General features: G+C 41.4%; 1 protein-coding gene across 2 annotated transcripts in view; it reads right to left on the reverse strand.

Annotated features, from left to right (window-relative positions):
- SLC6A16 (solute carrier family 6 member 16) overlaps window positions 1-20,486 on the reverse strand; it is a 61,518-nt gene that overhangs the window by 25,939 nt on the left and 15,093 nt on the right. For both annotated transcript variants that reach the window (XM_025269500.3, XM_025269492.3), the window contains exons 2-8: window positions 18,042-18,117; window positions 16,176-16,669; window positions 15,582-15,739; window positions 15,267-15,393; window positions 14,893-15,068; window positions 14,549-14,659; window positions 14,131-14,372 (exon numbers count right to left, since the gene is read on the reverse strand). In XM_025269500.3, the coding sequence (XP_025125285.3) occupies window positions 14,131-14,372; window positions 14,549-14,659; window positions 14,893-15,068; window positions 15,267-15,393; window positions 15,582-15,739; window positions 16,176-16,669; window positions 18,042-18,046 (1,313 nt within the window). In that variant the 5' untranslated portion in view covers window positions 18,047-18,117. The remainder of the gene's footprint in view (window positions 1-14,130; window positions 14,373-14,548; window positions 14,660-14,892; window positions 15,069-15,266; window positions 15,394-15,581; window positions 15,740-16,175; window positions 16,670-18,041; window positions 18,118-20,486) is intronic.

Here is a 20,486-nt window from a genome sequence, read left to right on the forward strand (position 1 = left end):
AGTAGTTGAAGAGTAACTATATAACAAAATTCCAGCATTCATTTATGTAAAAAATTGCACAAAACAAGGAATATAAGGGAACTTGTTTAACCTAATTAAAGACATCTGGGGAGGAAATCCTGCAAATAATATGGCACATACTAGTGATTCGCTGCTTTCCCCTGGAAATGGCAAAATGCGTGAATGTCCATTCTCACTCTTTCTATCCTCTACTGGAGATTCTAGTCAGTGAAATAAAGCAAGTAAAATAATTTTGTTAGAGATTAGAAAGGAAGAAGTAAAAGTCTTCATACGCAGATATGTGATTGTGTATGTATAAAAACCTAAAGCTACAAAAATAAGTGAATTTATCAAGGCCAATACCCACAAATTAGTTATATTCCAATATACTAAGAGTGAACAATTAAATGATTAAAATTTCACAATATTATTTACAATAGAACATAAAACACAAAATTATTACAGAAAAACTTTACAAAATATTATAAGACATGCCATATATTGAAATTTACAGAATACTACTGAAAGAAATTAAAGAACATATAGGGATATACCATGTTCTTAAATAAGAAGACAAAATTTTGTTAATTATTCATTCTTCCCAAAATGATCCATAGATTCAACGCAATCTCAACAGCAGAGCATAACTCTTTTTGTAAAAAAAAAAAAAAAAAAAAAATTGACAAACTATTTCTAAAACTTACATGGGGGAAGTGGCCAAGAGGGTGGAGTAGAAAGACCCTGAGCTCACCTCCTCCCATAGGCACACCAAAACTAAAATTATTTACAAGGCAATTATTGATATGAACAACAAGAAGATTAGTAGAAAAAAATCTTCTACAACTAAAGATATAAAGAAGGAAATACAATAAGATGGGTAGGAGGAGCGGAGACAAGGTACAAGCAAGACCCCAGGGCAGGTGACTCACAAGTGCGAGGATAATTCCAATTGTAGAGGTTCCCCCCAGGGAGCAAGGGGTACAAGCCCCTCGTGGGGCTCCCCATCCCTTAGGTTCTGTACTGGGAAGATGAGACCCCAGAATCTTTGGCTTTGAAGGTCAGTGGGGCTTATTTCAGGAGAGTCAGGGCTATGGGAAAGAGATTCTACTGTTAAATGGTGCACACAAAATCTCATACACTCCAGGACTCAGGGCAGAAGAGTAATTTGAAAAAAGCTTGAGTCAGACTCACTTGCTGATCTTAGAGAGCCTCCCAGAGAGGAGGAAGACAACTGGGACTCATCCTGGGGACAAAGACACTGGTAGTAGCCATTTTGGGGAACTCATTCTACCACGAGGACAGTGGAGCTGGCAAGTGCCATTTTGGAAATGTACCTCTAGCTTATTAGTCCCAGGACCCAGATCTACCCACCAGTCAGTCGGCACCAGTCCTGGGATGCCTCAGGCCAACCAGGTAGCTTGATGGAGACCCAGTCCTAACCACTAGAGGGCCCAGGATTCAACCCCACCCACCAGAGGACAGATAACATACTGGAATCTTTTATGACCAAACACTATGCGACTAAAAATCAACTACAAGGAAAAAAACTGCAAAAATTAAAAAAAAAACAACACACAAACACACGAAGGCTACACAATATGCTACTAAACAACCGATGGGTCACTGAAAGAAATCAAAGAGGAAATTTTAAAATACCAGGAGATAAATGAAAATTAAGACACCACAATCCAAAACCAGTGACAAAAGAGGCAAGAATATACAATGGGGAAAAGACAACCTCTTCAATAAATGGTGTTGGGAAAACTGGATAGTTATAAGCAAAAGAATCAAACTGACTTTTTCACACCACATACAAAAATAAACTAAAAATGGATTAAAGACTTAAACATAAAGACCTGAAATCATAAAACAGCTAGAAGAAAACTTAGTATACTTTTTGACATCAGTCTTAAGAATATTATTTTCTCAGGCAACAGAAACAAAAGCAAAAATAAACAAATGGGACCAAATTAAACTTAAAAGCTTATGCACAGTGAAGGAAACTATTAATAAAACAAAAAAGGCCACCTATTGTATGGGAAAAGATATTTGCAAATGATATACCAGCAGGGGGCTAAAATCCAAAATATACAGAGAACACATACAACTCAACATAAAAACAACCCAATTAGAAAATGGGCAGAGGACTGAGTAGACATTTTTCCAGAGAAGAGAAACAGATGGACAACAGGCTCATGAAAAGATGCTCAAGATCACTAATTATTAGAGAAATGCAAATCAAGACGACAGCAAGATATCACCCAACACCTGTCAGAACAGCTATTATCAAAAAACAACAATAAAAAGTGTGCTGAGGAAGTGGAGAAAAGGGAACCCTTATACATTGTTGGTGGAATGTAAATTGCTACAGCCACTCTGGAAAAGAGTATTGAAATTCCTCAATAAATTAAAATAGAACTACCATATGATCCAGCAATTCTACTCCTGGGGTATTTACCCAAGAAAATGAAAACACTAATTTGAAAAGATATATGCACCCCATGTTCATTATTACTTACAATAGCCAAGATATGAACTCAACCTAAATGTCCATAATAGATGAATGGATAATAGGTAAAACTGAATCACTTTGCTGTACACTTGAAACTAACACAACATTGTTAATCAAGTATGCTCCAATATAAAATAAAAAAAATTTTTAACTGATGAATGGATAAAGAAGATACACACACACACACACACACACCCCAAGCTTTCCAGGTGGCGCTGCTGCTGCTGCTGCTGCTAAGTCACTTCAGTCGTGTCCGACTCTGTGCGACCCCATAGACGGCAGCCCACCAGGCTTCCCCGTCCCTGGGATTCTCCACTGGAGTGGGTTGCCATTTCCTTCTCCAACGCAGGAAAGTGAAAAGTGAAAGGGAAGTCGCTCAGTCGTGTCCGACTCTTCGCGACCCCATGGACTGCAGCCCACCAGGCTCCTCCGTCCATGGGATTTTCCAGGCAAGAGTGCTGTAGTGGGGTGCCATTGCCTTCTCCGCCAGGTGGCGCTAGTGGTTAAAACAAAACAAAACAAAAACCTGCCTGCCAACGCAGCAGATGTAAGAGACTCAGGTTCAATCCCTGGGTCTGGAAGATCCCCTGCAGGAGGAAATGGCAACCTACTCCAGTATTCTAGCAGGGATAGTTCCATGGACAGCCTGGCGGTCTATAGTCCACAGGGTCGCAAAGAGTTGGACACGACTGAGTGACTGAACAACAATTATATATATAGTCCACAGGGTCGCAAAGAGTTGGACACGACTGAGTGACTGAACAACAACTATATATATATATATATATATATATATATATATATATAATGAAATATTTACTCAGTCCCAAAAAATAAGGAAATTTTGCCATTTGCAACAATACAAATGGATCTAGAGGATATTATGCTAAGTGCAATAAATCATACAGAGAAAGACAAATGTTGTATGAAATCACTCATACATGGAATTTAAAAAACAAATGAATGCACATAACTAACAGAAACAGAGTCATAGATACAATCATAGTTACAGAGAACAAACAGATGGTTGCTAGAAGGGAGGTGTTAAGAGAGGAGAGAAATTGGTGAGGGAGATTAAGTTACAAAATAAATGAGTCATAGGTATAAACTGTACCATGTGGAGAATACTGCCAATATTTATGTAATATCTTTGTATGGTGACAGATAATATCTAGACTTACATTTTGAAATGTAGAGAAATAGTGAATAACTGTGTTATGTGCCAAGAATGAACACAGTGTTGTAGGTCAATTATACCTCAAAAAGAAAGAAACTCATAGAAAAAGAGATCAGATGTGTGGTTACCAGATGCATTCGGGCAGGGGGCAGGAGGAACTGGATGAAGATAGTCAAAAGGTACAAACTTCCAGTTATAAGATAAGTAAGTACTAGGATGGAGTGATTCAGAGGTAAGTTGGTAGTAGTATACAATCTGAGGAACAGAGGAAATCATATTTTAGAACACAGTGAACAGAGCCTCAGGGGCTTACAGGATGGTAACTGAGAGTTTAACATACATACACGTAATTTAGAGTTCGAAAAGGAGAGGAGAGAATGAGGCAGAAAAAATATTTAAAGAGAGAATGATGGTTAAGTTCTCAAAGTTGGTGAAAAATACACATTTACAAAGTTACAAAGCTTAGCCAATTCCAAGTAGGATGAATATTTTTTGAATGTCTTCTCATCAGAAATGACAGAGTTCAGATGTACATTCTACCCTATTTTTATCTGATGCAACTGAAAGTCCTGTACATGAAAGGACTCTGAAAAGTAAGTGGTAGCGACAGGCAGCTCAGAGAAGGAAAGCCAAATTCAAAGTACCACTGTATTGGCAGTGAATTTACAATGATTTTTCCCGATAGCATCTCCTGACCTGGACTCAAAAGTAGCCTGAAACCAAGAACTGTCTATCGAGTATGGACATAAAGAATTCCAAGAGAAAAGTCTGATATTTCTGGCCCAAGGAATAGAGGCCTCAAATTTCAGAGAGAACAAGAGAAATTCCCTGATTTTTCTTGTTCTTTTCTGTTTTATCAAACATGTCAGACAATCCTGCAGTGACAGAGGTGGCTGGACGAGAACCTATACATCTGAGATGGAAATCCTCCTCTGACCAAATAAACTGTGGTTCCAAGTACACGGATAAGGGAGGAAAATCCCTGTTACTTTAAATATTTTTTCTATTGTCTCAATGTGTAGCCCTGGAGGCAGATGGAGTTGATGAAATGAGTAGCAGAGCAGGGAATCTAAAGCTCTAGTTTTCTAGGCAGAAAGCCAAGTAGCAGGGCTTCTTAAGAACTGCAAAGTGTTGGGGAGACTTCAGTTAAGAAGGAGCTGAAGAAGGCGACCCCATAAAATGTTATATGAAATTCTTGGTAGCACAGGGTTATATCTGACCCTGAACAGCATTCCAAAGACTTGGACAACTAGAAAATAAGGTATATCACTGCCCAGCTTCCAAACTATTAGTGGCATACAACTAAATGGATCCAAACAGCACTGAAATTAAAAACTGAACTGACATTGGGACCACAGCCCACAGAAGATGGGAAGAAACTTACAACATCAATCTAACCAGGGCAGTTCTCTCATAAAACTGTAAAAAAAAAAAACAAATTCTCCAAAGAAAATGGATACAGTCTCATATATGTTTAACATAACTATATACAACACAAAATTACTTGATGTATAAAGAATCAGGAAAACCTCAATATGCCACAAGGAAAAAGATAATCAATACATAACAACCCCAAAATGACAAAGAAGTTTTAACTATCAGACTTTAAAGCAATTATTATAATCATACTCTGAGAAGTCAGAGCGAACACTCTTGAAACAAGTAGAAAGACAGACTATCAGCAGACAACAGATACAAGAAAAATACTAAGTGGAAAATTTTATAACTGAAAAATACAATAACACAAAATTCACTTGACTGGCTAAATAAAAGAATGAAGATGACAGAAGAAATAGTCAGTGGCCTGGCTGAAAAAGTTCCCTGAAACTTTGGAATTTGGTCAAAGTCATAAACGTTAGATTCAAGAATCTCAATGAAACTTAAATGGGAGTTGATAAACCTGAAAAACCTCTGCCTAGACACATCAAAATCAAACAAATGAAAACTAAGCATTAAAAAATCTGGAATATATGGATTTGTGTATGCAGTTTGCTGTATACCTGAAACTAGCAACACTGTATATCAACTATACTTCAGTTTTTACAATTGTTTTTAATCTGAAAGCTGCCAAAGAAAAACAACACATTATATACAGGGGAACAACAACTTGAGTGACTGTGTTTCTCATCAGAAATGGAGACCAGAAAGAAATAGTATGTTTTTTAAGTACTGAAAGAGAAGGATTGTCAACACACAATTCCTCCAAGAAACAAGTATAAAATCATCACTCACCTAGAGCCAGACATCCTGGAATGTGAAGTCAAGTGGGCCTTAAAAGCATCACTACAAACAAAGCTAGTGGAGGTGATGGAATTCCAGTTGAGCTATTTCAAATCCTGGAAGATGATGCTGTGAAAGTGCTGCACTCAATATGCCAGCAAATTTGGAAAACTCAGCAGTGGCCACAGGACTGGAAAATGTCAGTTTTCATTCCAATCCCAAAGAAAGGCAATGCCGAAGAATGCTCCAACTACCACACAATTGCACTCATCTCACATGCTAGTAAAGTAATGCTCAAAATTCTCCAAGCCAGGCTTCAACACTTTGTGAATCTTGGAGGCAGAGGAACCAGAGATTAAATTGCCAACATCCACTGGATCACGGAAAAAGCAAGAGAGTTCCAGAAAAACATCTACTTCTGCTTTATTGACTATGCCAAAGCCTTTGACTGTGTGGATCACAATAAACTGTGGAAAATTCTGAAAGAGGTGGGAATACCAGACCACCTGACCTGCCTCTTGAGAAACCTGTATGCAGGTCAGGAAGCAACAGTTAGAACTGGACATGGAACAACAGACTGGTTCCATATAGGAAAAGGAGTACGTCAAGGTTGTATATTGTCACCCTGCTTATTTAACTTCTACGCAGAGTACATCATGAGAAACGCTGGGCTGGAAGAAGCACAAGCTGGAATCAAGATTGCCGGGAGAAATATCAATAACCTCAGATATGCAGATGACACCACCCTTATGGCAGAAAGTGAAGAGGAACTCAAAAGCCTCTTGATGAAAGTGAAAGAGGAGAGTGAAAAAGTTGACTTAAAGCTCAACATTCAGAAAACCAAGATCATGGCATCTGGTCCCATCACTTCATGGGAAATAGATGGAGAAACAGTGGGAACAGTGTCAGACTTTGAGGGGTTACAAAATCACTGCAGATGGTGACTGCAGCCATGAAATTAAAAGACGCTTACTCCTTGGAAGGAAAGTTATGACCAACCTAGATAGCATATTCAAAAGCAGAGACATTACTTTGCCAACAAAGGTCCATCTAGTCAAGGCTATGGTTTTTTCAGTGGTCATGTATGGATGTGAGAATTGGACTGTGAATAAAGCTGAGTGCCAAAGAATTGATGCTTTTGAACTGTGGTGTTGGAGAAGACTCTTGAGAGTCCCTTGGACTGCAAGGAGATCCAACCAGTCCATTCTAAAAGAGATCAGTCCTGGGTGTTCATTGGAAGGACTGATGCTGAAGCTGAAACTCCAATACTTTGGCCACCTCATGTGAAGAGTTGACTCATTGGAAAAGACTCTGATGCTGGGAGGGATTGGGGGCAGGAGGAGAAGGGGACGACAGAGGATGAGATGGCTGGATGGCATCACCGGCTCGATGGACATGAGTTTGAATGAACTCCGGGAGTTGGTGATGGACAGGGAGGCCTGGAGTGCTGCGATTCATGAGGTTGCAGAGTCGGACACGACTGAGCGACTGAATTGAACTGAAAAGGCATTATTAGATGAAGGAATCTCAAAAAATTCCTTGCCAACATATCTTTAATATTAAAGAAATGCTAAAAGTTTTTCAGATGGAATGGAAATAATACTGGAGGGAAAATTCAAACTTCAGAAACTAAGGAAGAGCAACAAAAATGATATCCAGGTAAATATAGCAGGATATTTTTCTCCTCTTAAGTTGGAGAATACGTATGTCAGTTGAAGGTAAAATGTATAACATTGTTTGATAGAATTTTCAGTGTATGTGGTACATATGACAACCATAAAACAAAGTGGGGAAGACAAAGGGTCTTATGATTATACAGTTTTACATATCACTTAAAGTGTTAAAATATTAATTCTAATTAGACTGTAAAAAGTTAAGTGCACATTTTTATTGGGTTGTTTGCCTTCTCATTGAGTTGAAAGATTTCTTTACATATTCCAAATAACATGTAGTTGATCCTTCAACAAAATGGGGGTTAGAGACTTCCCTGGTGGTCCAGTGATTAAGAATCCATCTGCCAATGTAGGGGACACGGGTTCAATCTCTGATCTGTGAAGATTCCACATGCTGCAGGGCATCTAAGCCCCTGTGCCACAACTAGAGAAAGACCTATCACAGTCAAAAATAAAATAAATTTTTTTCAAAAAAGCTCATTGAAAGTTATCTATTTTTTAAAAATGGGATGTTGGGAGAGCCATCCCTCTGCACGGTTGAAAGTCCACTTTTAACTTATAGTTAGACCTCCACTTCTGCAGCTCCTCAGTATCCAGTTCTGTATCCATGGATTCAGCCAATCGCAGATCATGTAGTAGTGTAGTACTATTGAAAAAAATCCACGTATAAGTGGGCCTGTGCAATTCAAACTTGCATTGTGCAAAGATCAACTGTGTACAGAATATATAAATTCCTCCAATTTTGTAACATGTACTTTCATTATCTTAATGGAATCTTTCAAAGAGAAAATGATTTTAATCCCAATGGTGTCCAATTATTAACTATAATAAGGGCTCTCCTACTAGCAGCAATGAGAACTCTATAAAGTATAGAAAAACAGCAGATATACAGAATGGCAGGCAATATCACTAGGCCTAAGGCAAATTAATAAGAAAGGAACAAATGTGAAGGAGTGATTTCTAGGATATCTTTTTAAATTCTTTAAAACTGGAAAACAAGAGTATATGTAGTATCCCATCTTCTGTGTAAGAAAGAAAGTAAATAAGAAAATACACATTTTTCTACTTATTTTTACAAATACCAGAAGAATAAAGTAAAAAATAATGAGTTTTCTTCAGAGGACAGGTAAGAATTGGGTTGAAGAATTGGTTGAGAATTGGGTGAAGGTCAGTTCAGTTCAGTTGCTCAGTCGTGTCTGACTCTTTGCGACCCCATGAATTGCAGCATGCCAGGCCTCCTTGTCCATCACCAACTCCCAGAGTCCACCCAAACCCATGTCCATCAAGTCGGTGATGCCATCCAACCATCTCATCCTCTGTCGTCCCCTTCTCCTCCTGCCCTCAATCTTTCCCAGCATCAGGGTCTTTTCAAATGAGTCAGCTCTTTGCATCAGGTAGCCAAAGTATTGGAGTTTCGGCTTCAACATCAGTCCCTCCAGTGAACACCTAGGACTCATCTCCTTTAGGATGGACTGGTTGGATCTCCTTGCAGTCCAAGGGGCTCTCAAGAGTCTTCTCCAACACTACAATTCAAAAGCATCAATTCTTCGATGCTCAGCTTTCTTTATAGTCCAACTCTCATATCCATACATGACTACTGGAAAAACCATAGGGTTGACTAGACGGACCTTTGTTGGCAAAGTAATGTCTCTGCTTTTGAATATGCTATCTAGGTTGGTCATAGCTTTTCTTCCAAGGAGCAAGCGTCTTTTAATTTCATGCCTGCAGTCATCATCTGCAGTGGTTTTGGAGTCCCCCAAAATAAAATCTCTCACTGTTTCCACTGTTTCCCCATCTATTTGACATGAAGTGATGGGACAGGATGCCATGATCTTCGTTTTCTGAATGTTGAGCTTCAAACCAACTTTTTCACTCTCCTCTTTCACTTTCATCAAGAGGCTCTTTAGTTCTTCATTTTCTGCCATAAGGGTGGTGTCATCTACATATCTGAGGTTATTGGTATTTCTCCCGGCAATCTTGATTCCAGCTTGTGCTTCTTCCAGCCCAGCATTTCTCATGATGTACTCTGCATAGAAGTTAAATAAGCAGGGTGACAATATACAGCCTTGATGAACTCCTTTTCCTATTTGGAACCAGTCTGTTGTTCCATGTCCAGTTCTAACTGTTGCTTCCTGACCTGCATACAGGTTTCTCAAGAGGCAGGTCAGGTGGTCTGGTATTCCCATCTCTTTCAGAATTTTCCACAGTTTATTGTGATCCACACAGTCAAAGGCTTTGGCATAGTCAATAAAGCAGAAGTAGATGTTTTTCTGGAACTCTCTTGCTTTTTCCATGATCCAGTGGATGTTGGCAATTTGATCTCTGGTTCCTCTGCCTCTTCTAAAACCAGCTTGAACATCTACAAGTTCAAGATTCACAAAGTGTTGAAGCCTGGCTTGGAGAATTTTGAGCATTACTTTACTAGCATGTGAGATGAGTGCAATTGTGTGGTAGTTGGAGCATCTTTGGCATTGCCTTTCTTTGGGATTGGAATGAAAACTGACATTTTCCAGTCCTGTGGCCACTGCTGAGTTTTCCAAATTTGCTGGCATATTGAGTGCAGCACTTTCACAGCATCATCTTCCAGGATTTGAAATAGCTCAACTGGAATTCCATCACCTCCACTAGCTTTGTTTGTAGTGATGCTTTTAAGGCCCACTTGACTTCACATTCCAGGATGTCTGGCTCTAGGTGAGTGATCACACCATCGTGATTATCTGTGAGAGTGACATTTCTCTGTATCTTCTTGTATAATTTTGTCTTTGGAATCCATATTAATGTTTAATAAAATAAAATTAGGGGCCGTAAAATGTCATACAAACAGAAACAAATGAACATAACTGTATTTCAAGTGAATAACATAACTACACTGAACTGAGGAGAAAGAAATAGCCCAAGTTAGTTTTGAACACAGCATTTTGACCATAAAATTCAGGATAAAGACAAGTTGTCAGTGAACACTGGAACATAGGATCAGTGTAGCATGTGTGTGTGCATGCACGCTCAGTCGTGTCCTACTCTTTGCTACCCCATGGACTATAGCCCACCAGGCTCCTCTGTCCATGGGATTTCCCAGCAAGAACACTGGAATCAGTTGCTATTTCCTCCTCCAGAGGATCTTCCTGACCCAGGGATCAAACCCACGACTCCTGTGTCTCCTGCACTGCAGGCAGATTCTTTACCACTGAGCCATCAGGGAAGCCATATTCTAGTATCAGAATTAAGCAATGGGTGTGTGTGAGAGACAGACAGACACAGAGAAACACTGTGGAAAGCAATTTGCATTATCTAGTGAAGCAGAAGATAGATGCAGTAGATTGAAGAAACATGGTCATGGTATTTAGCAGCTCTTCCCATCAAGAGACAAAGTCTATTTTTCCACTCCTTGAATCTGGGATGTCTTTGTGAATTCCTTTGACCAAAAAAAAGTAACAGCAGTGACAACTGGAGCAGTCTCATGCTTAGGCTTCAAGACATTTTTCTGATTCCACCTTTATTCTCTGTGAGCTGCCATATGAGGAAGCCCAGGCTAGCCACAAGGTGAGGCCTCCTGGAAGAGAACAGCCTTTGCTGACCTGCCAACTGTGCAAGCAGAGTGAGCCCAGCCACCACCATGCACAGCAGAGCAGTGCTGCTCCAGCTGGGCCCAGCTGAATGCAAACATGTGAGTTAACCCACCCACACCCAGGAGAAGAACTTTCCAGTCAACCCACAGAATCAGAAGGAAATAATAAACCACTGCTGTTTTCAGCCACTTACTTTTGGAGTGAATGTCTCACAGTAATAGATAACTACACTCCAACAATTTCACTTATATTTATATACCCTTGAAAAATGTGCACACAGGTAGTGCACTGAGGAAAATGTATAATGTTTAGAGAAACATTGTTTCAATAGCCAAAAACTAGAAAGATTGTACAAACATTCACTAGTAGTAGAATGGGTAAATAAACTGTGGTATGTTCATTTACTGGAATATTATACAGCACTAAAAAAAGCACAGACTAGAGGAAGATACATGGCACCCTACTCCAGTACTCCTGCCTGGAAAATCTCATGGATGGAGGAGCCTGGAAGGCTGCAGTCCATGGGGTCGCTGAGGGTCGGACACGACTGAGCGACTTCACTTTCACTTTTCACTTTCATGCCTTGGAGAAGGCAATGGCAACCCCTCCAGTGTTCTTGCCTGGAGAATCCCAGGGACGGGGGAGCCTGGTGGGCTGCCATCTATGGGGTCACACAGTCGGACACGACTGAAGTGACTTAGCAGCAGCAGCAGAGGAAGATACAACAATACGGATGAATCTTTCAAGGACATGTTGAATTAAAAAAGTAAAACACAAAAGAATACAAAGAATATGTGTATGTAAATGAACAAATTAGACTACGTAAATGGATACATTAAACTACTGTTTTGTATAAATGTTCAAATCAAACTATATTGCTTAGATAAGCAATAAGAAAATGTAAAGAAAATAAAGAACTAATTATCATAAAAGTCATGATAATGGGTACCTCTGGGAAGGAGGAAAGAAGTTATAATTAGAGATACATGAAGAGCTTCCAAGGTCATTCCAGTTCAAAGAATTGATGCTTTTGAACTGTGGTGTTGGAGAAGACTCTTGAGAGTTCCTTGGGCTGCAAGGAGATCCAACCAGTCCATTCTGAAGGAGATCAGCCCCGGGATTTCTTTGGAAGGAATGATGCTAAAGCTGAAACTCCAGTACTTTGGCCACCTCATGCGAAGAGTTGACTCACTGGAAAAGACTCTGATGCTGGGAGGGATTGGGGCCAGGAGGAGAAGGAGACGACAGAGGATGAGATGGCTGGATGGTATCACTGACTCGATGGACGTGAGTCTGAGTGAACTCCTGGAGTTGGTGATGGACAGGGAGGCCTGGCGTGCTGCGATTCATGGGGTCGCAAAGAGTCGGACACGACTGAGCGACTGAACTGAACTGAACTGAACAATGGATGCTACACATTTTGTTTTATGCATGTTTCTACCCAATGGACTGTAGTTCACCAGGCTCCTCTGTCCATGGAATTCTCCAGGCAAGAAGACTGGAGTGGGGAGCCATTCCTTTCTCCAGGGGGGTCTTCCCAACCCAGGGATTAAACCTGGGTCTCCTGCATTGCAGGCAGATTCTTTACCATCTGAGACACAAAATCAGTCCCTCTATATGTATGCAATATACAATAAAATGTTTTTTAAAATATTAAAAATACCATTACACTCCTACCAGGCTGGCAAAATTTTAAAGTTCGACCAAGTTCAATTGAGTGCTGTGCAGAAAGTGAAATACACGGAATTCTCACTATCATAAACCATGTTGAAAATCAGACAACGTATGTTAAGTCTATAGGTGTGCCAACCCTACCCGGCAATTCCATTCTTAAACATATATATTAGAGAACTCTTGCAGGTGTGCGTCTGAATGTGCCCAGCCTTCTAGAAGGAAAACAGTGGCCATTTGCATGGATTAGGATTACCAGTGATAAATTCAGCTTAGGTTTGCCTCCTCTGGGAGTTCTTCTCTGAGTAGCTCAGGAGGAATGAATAGCTCTGTATTTTGTCCTCCCCATGACTTCCGCTGCTGGTTATCATGAGTTTAAGACCATATAATCAAGTACCTAATTCCCCTCCCCTTCTCCCTCCAAATCTTAAAACTCAGTGAAGGCAAGATCTATGGTCTGATTCACCTGTCCAATCTTCATGTTATACAAGGAGTACTTTCTAAATGTTTGATGAGTGTTTTTGAAATTAATGCCTAAAGTATTAAAAATGGGGATGAATTAAAGAATAAAAAGAATTTAAAAATAAAGGCTTTAGTTCTGAGAGTCCTTTTAGGGTTAAGTATGATAGACTGGGTGTTCATTGGAAGGACTGATGTTGAAGCTGAAACTCCAATACTTTGGCCACCTCATGGGAAGAGTTGACTCATTGGAAAAGACCCTGATGCTGGGAAAGATTTGGGACAGGAGGAGAAGGGGACGACAGAGGATGAGATGGCTGGATGGCATCACCGACTCGATAGACATGAGTTTGGGTAAACTCCAGGAGTTGGTGATGGACAGGGAGGCCTGGCGTGCTGCGGTTCATGGGGTCGCAAAGAGTCGGACACAACTGAGCAACTGAACTGAACTGAACTGATGACAGACCAACAGAAATCCCTAAATTTAGTTGCTGACAGTAAAGAATGAAGGCATTCAAGAAGTGGAGAGTTCTACAGATGACTGTGGTTCTGGACGCGATCTGAGACTGGAGTAACCTCGAATGCTTTCATATCTCTATGGTGGTACTCTGAGGTAAACAGTTGGCATTTTCAGAGTTTGAAGATTTCTAGGACTAGAAAAGGGCTCTAAGAAGGATACTATATGACAGGGATTCTACTGTCTGTTTTTCACTCTAGGGAAAAGTAGAGGCTTGCAAGTACACCTGAGATTGAGATGTGTGAATGTGGGTCTTTGTAGCAACTTTAAGGTTAGGCTCCCTGTGTTTCGTAGTTCTCTGAAGTTGAGATCCTCAACTAAGAGGTTGGCCTTACTTCTCATTGCAGCGGTGCGTGAGCTGTGTGGCCCAGAAGCCCAAGACAGAGAAGATAAAAGGTGTGACAAGCATCATGGAGATCAGGTTAGCCAGAGCCACAATAACGGCATCACTGAGACAGCTGCTGGATGATTGAATGTGCGAGGCTATGGAGACAATGGAGCCAAAGCCCAGGCCCAGGGAACACAAGACTTGGTTCCCTGCTCCGCGCCATACGTTCACGTTGTATATAGCTGATATCTAAAAGGGAGAAGACAAGTGTTAAGGGAAGATGCCAAAGAAGGAGAAGAGAATCTTAAAAGGGTTAAAATGGGGGGGAGGGGACACAGAGAGAGATAATGGGGAAAGGATGCCCTAAGAATAGGCAGGAAATGTCCTCCAAGGCCTGATAGGGGAATGAGGAAGATACACCTTACCTTGACAATTGTCATATAGTGAAGGCCAAATACTGCCCCTTCTAGCATTATACTCCGCACGACAAAACAGAGCATTATGAGACCGCTGCTTGATACCAAGACACACATTACCTGAATTGACAGTGGGACAAAGCATGTACCAGTGGGAGTCAACCAATAATCAGCAAAGATCAAAAGTTCTGAATCAGAAATAAGGAGGAGTTAGAAGACAGCTTCTAGCAGGGGTCAGGGGCTACTGGGAGTAAAAAGTCGGAGTGAAAAATTAGGAAATCAAGGAGTAACAAAGTTAGGTGAGGACCAAAGCATCTGAGAATGTCAAGATATAAAAAAAATGGGTGGCTCACCTTCCCAGTCCACTTGAGCCCATTAAGCATGAAAACACCAAGAAGACACAGGGACACGAATAAAGGCAGGCACAGACTGAACACTGGTGGCCCATCATCCTCAATACTGTCTGAGGCCTTCAGAGTCATCCGGTACCAGAAGTACAGGGAGGGTGTCGTCCGTGCACATTCAGGATCTGAGGGGACCTGGCTCTGGACATGCCTGCTAGACAGGACGACCCCTCCCCTCTTCTTTATCCCCCCCCCCCACTTCCCCCTCTTCCTTTCCCCTTTCCCCCCATTTCTTCTTCCTTCCACAATCTTCCTCTTCTTTATCACTCCTTGCTCCTTTCTCCTCTCTGTTTCCCCCTTCTCATCTTTAACTTCCTCCTCACCAAAGCCACTGGCGTTCTCCAGTAAGGGACATTTCTCCCATGGGACGGGATACTGGAAGGACTGACTCAAGTAGAAGAGGATCCAGGAAGTGATCACATTCAAGAACAAGCTGTTGATGAAGCACACCTAGGGGCCAGGGAGGAGGTGGCTGGGGAGGAAGGGAGGGGTCAGGAAAAAGGAGGGGATTTGACAGAGGATTGGGGAACTGAAGGGATCTGACCCATGGAAGTGCAGTCTTGGGACCCATTCCAGGATGAGGGTTAGGATGGGGATGGGGTGTAAAGGGTAGGCCTGGGCAGCCCAGAACTCCTCACCATGAAGCTTGTATACCCTACACCACCAATCCAGGGGCTGATGACCTTCCACACACCAATGTTGCCCTGACGCATCCTCTGACCAGCTGCCATCTCCAGGAAGAGGAGAGGAATCCCGATCAAGAACAGCAAGAAGATGTAGATGATGAGAAAAATGCCTGTGCAGGGGATTCAAGGAGGAGCTCTCAGAAACAGCTGGCTTTTTGGTACCTGGACTTCTTCATGGGTACAGAAAAACTCGTTCCCCACCAGTGACCTCCCTCAAGGGCATAGGCATCAGGGGTCAACTGTTTCCACATCCCTTACAGTTCCAGGCGTCCAGTTCTTTGGTCTCTAATTCCTGGAAGACCCAAACATCTAGTCTTCACCTCCACCCTTGACCCAGGCTTCTAGTCCCACCATCCTCCTGTTCAGATATTCTGTACCTCTACCCCTCTCATGATCCTTCACGTTCAGGCATATGACTCCTATCCTGCTCAGAATACCAAGTCTTTATCCTCTACAGATCCCAGAGACCTTGGGAGTTTGAAGTCTAGACAGGCCTCCATCTTGTTAGCCCCTTGTGGATCCGTGGTTCCTGGTACCCAGACTTACCACCTCCACTGTGAAGCCACAGGTAGCAAAAACTCCAGAGACTGGCCGGCCTCATGGTATAGCCCATCTGGGCCAGGAGGTACTCAGCCTTGTTGGACCAGAATGGACGAGTAATGAGGACTTCACTCTTCTCCTTCTCTGGCACCTGAACTTTCTCAGGTAAGAGTCCCTGTTTCAGGACTGGGGCAGCCTCTGCCTCTGTGACAGGGGTTGCCTTGGGATGGCTGGCCCTGCTCTGAGCCTCAAAAGCTTGCGTCTCCCAGGCCTGAGCCCTCACAGCCCGGGCCTCAAAAGCCTGGACCTCGGAGACCCAGGCTGTCAGAGACCAGGTGGCTGTGCCCTTGTCTTCCAAAGCGTGACTTCCAGGGGAGCTTTCAGCAGATGAGACTTTGGCCAATGACGTTCCTGAAGCCTGGGCCTCTGTTGTAATTTCAGGCAGACTTTCAGGAGCAGCTCCAACTTTCGCAAGGGAGGATTTGATTTTGTGAGTAGACCTGAAGGACACCAAAAACTAGATTTTAGGTTTTAAAGTAAAAAGATGACTGAGTTACAAAACAATCCTCAACACCTCCTAAGGAAACCTTCCATTTCTGTCCCTGTGTGTATATGCTAAGTCACTTCAGTCATGTCTGACTCTTTGAGACCCCATAGACTGCAGCCCGCCAGGCTCCTCTGTCCATGGGATTCTCCAGGCAAGGATACTGGAGTGGGTTGCCATGCCCTCCTCCAGGGGACCTTTCCGACCCAGAGATCAAACCCACATCTCCTGCATTGGCAGATGGATTCTCTGCCACTGAGCCACTGGGAAATCCCAGATTTTACCATGCATGTGTGCATGCTAAGTGGCTTCAGTCATATCGATTCTGTGCAAGCCTATGGACTGTAGCCTGCCAGGCTCCTCTGTCCATGGGATTCTCCAGGCAAGAATACTGGAGTGGGTTGCCATGCCCTCCTCCAGGGGATCTTCCCAACTCAGGGATCAAACCCGCATCTCTTATGTCTCCTGCATTGGTAGGTGGGTTATTTACCACTAGCACCACTGGGAAGACCCATTTCTGTCTCTTCCACCACTGAAATTCAAAGCACAAAAGAATCTTTCACATAAGTTTTACTTCTTAGAAACGTTTCAGTGCAAGGGATAAAGACAAATAGCCAAGCTAATAGTGAGGAATTCCACTCAAAAAGTTTCTGAAAACTTTGAGGTACACTCCATACAGAGGACAGTACTATTTATAGTGGGCTTCTGAATCAAAGAAAGGACTCTAATACTAAATCTGCCTGGTAAGCCAATCTTAGGAAAGCTGCTGTACTTCTCTGAGCTGTTTCACCTGTAAAACACTCAGGTTTCTGCTCAATTATCACCTCACCAGAGATGCCTTCCCTGCCAGCCTATCTAAAATAGTAGCTGCTGCTGCTGCTGCTAAGTCGCTTCAGTCGTGTCCAACTCTGTGTGACCCCATAGACGGCCGCCCGCCAGGCTCCCCAGTCCCTGGGATTCTCCAGGCAAGAACACTGGAGTGGGTTGCCATTTCCTTCTCCAGTGCATGAAAGTGAAAAGGGAAAGTGAAGTCGCTCAGTCGTGTCCGACTCTTAGCGACCCCATGGACTGCAGCCTACCAGGCTCCTCCATCCATGGGATTTTCCAGGCAAGAGTACTGGAGTGGGGTGCCATCACCTTCTCCGAAAATAGTAGCTACCTACCCACAACTCTACCTACCCACAACTCTCTCCATCAAACCTACTTTTATTTTTCTTCATAGCATTTCTCACCTCCTGATGTGATTATCTCTTGACGGTTAGTCTAGTCACATCTAACCGTGCTCTCCACCCCACTGCTCTGTCCCCAACAAGTGGATGGTGCTTTACCTCATATCTGGGGCCACTTTCTTCTCTGTTCTCTGTGCTTCCACCACTCTGACCTGTTGTTGGCTCTTCAAATGCTCTACAAGAGAATAGGCAAGGATCGTGATGGAAAAGAAAAGGAAAAAAACAAGATGTGGAAGAGGGGAAGAGAGGGAACTGGAGTTTTCTTTCAAAGGAGGAAAGAGTATGCCACCCAAAAGCAGAGGCAGTGAGTAGGAGCCAAGACAGCACAGGCACACCTGGGGCACAAGGATAAATCAACTGTGAGACACAGTTTCCAAAGAGTTCTTAAGTAGCTCAGGAAATGCTTACATTTCAATGATAGGTTAAAAAAAAAAAAACTCAGATATAAATTTCCATCTTTAGTTCTATTTCTACTACATTTTAAAATGCAATGAAAAAAATGCAATAAAAAAAAGAATTAAATAAATGCAAAGAAAGGCCAAAAGAAAATACATTAATATATAGAACACGAGGATTATAGGTATTTTTCTAGTCTTCCCTCTGATTTTAAATCAGTCTAGTAAATTGTCTAAAAGTGTTACTTTAATAATCAAGAAAAATATGTATCAATAAATAAAAACTAAAAATAAAATGATGATACTGGACACAGAAGTCAAATTGAAAGAGCTCCCATCAGCCAAATCTTGGACAACTGGAGCATCAAGATAAATAATAACAGATAAGAACCCACAGGATAAAATAAGAATCTATGAATCCACAGTGATATAAATAAGGAAAAGGAAAATCTCTTCCTTACAGTAAAATGCAAACTAATAAATGCATAGGAATGATGAAATTAGAAAATTATCATTTGCCATGAGTAATAATTGACTCAAGCAAGAATTGTTAATCATTGCTCACACAAGAAAGTTTGACAGGAACAAAAATGAGTGCTTAGTATTAATGTGTCTCCCCACAAGATACTCTCCTCCCCACGAAATAGAAAAATAGTATCTTTACAGTCTTAAACACTACCTTAACCACATAGTGAAAGTCAGTTGATACCATCTGCTTTCCGATATGAGGCACTGAGAAGAACACAACATCATTTCAGGGGTATTCTTGCCAAAAATGTGCGACCAGAATCTAATCATGAAGAAATAGCACCAACCCAAACTGACGGACATTCTATAATGTAATTGACCTCTAGGCATTAAAAATGTTGAAGTCAGGAAGAGAAGAAAAGACAAAAGAATTTTAAGTCCAAAATTACAATTGTAAGCCTGAAATTATGTCAAAATAAGAAATTAACGCTGGAACTTGAAAAACATCTGGGTTGGACTTCTAGTGTCTGATTCTCATTTAAGGAGCTTGTAAGGAGGGCCTGCCACTCCATCTTAATAAGCAAAAATCTGAACAGACTGAAAAACCAGCAACTCTTGTTGAATCCCTAAGGGAAGTGAGGACAGAGGGAAAATCACTGCCCTTTAGACTGGAGAGACAGATAGGCAAATATAAAAATTCACTGAATAACAGAATATCAGAGGAAAAAATCCCCTTGGGTTTCCAGCAAGGGAAGGGGACAAAAGAACCATGTTAATGTTATCATATTTTCATAATTTAAAAATGAAGAAAAAGAACCATTTTGAACCACTCTAGAACACTCTGTTCTTAATAATGCCTCCCCTCAAGAGAAACTAGTTAACCAGAGCCTCATCTGTTAATATCAGAGTCAAATTGACCTAGGGTAAGGAAATACCCAACTCCAGCCCACTCTAGACATCCTGTCCCACCTAAAAGGGAAGGGGAAAAACAAAAACCTGAAAAACATTTGTTAAGTTCACAGTCCAGAAACACAGGCACTAAAAGACTGAGATCTAGTCACAGGATTACTGAACATTTCCCCTCGTCCTACAACTCGCCACATTACTAAACGCTGATTTACAGTAGTTTACCATTACAGCAAGTTCAGGCTATCAAGAGAAAAATTAAAAGGCATACCAAAAAGTAAAAAAAAACCACAATTTGAAGAGAGAACAAGGATTAACCAGACATGGTTAATTAACTAACCAGACATGGTTGAGATGTTGAATCATCAGACCAGGGATTTAAAATAACTATGATTAATATGTTAAGGGCTCTAATAGATTAAGTAGACAGCACACAAGAACAGATGGGCAATGTGAGCAGAAAGATGAAAATCCTACGAAAGAACCAAAAAGGACTGACAGAGATTTAAAAATACTGTAACAGAAATGAAAAATATTTTTGATGGGTTTTATTTGTAGACCAAACATGGCTGAGAAAATCATCTCTGAGCCTGAGAATATCTTGAATAGAAGCCTCCAAATCTGAAAAGCAAAGAGAACAAAGACTGAAAATCAGCAGGCAGAAAATAAGTAAAGATATAGTTAAACTCAACACCACCACCAATCAAAAGGATATAATTGGCGTTTACAGATTACTTCCTCCAGTAACAGCAGAATACACATTTTTCTCAAGTTC

This window comes from Bubalus bubalis, chromosome 18 (assembly GCF_019923935.1).
Source record: "Bubalus bubalis isolate 160015118507 breed Murrah chromosome 18, NDDB_SH_1, whole genome shotgun sequence".
In the NCBI taxonomy this organism is placed as follows: Eukaryota; Metazoa; Chordata; class Mammalia; order Artiodactyla; family Bovidae; genus Bubalus; species Bubalus bubalis.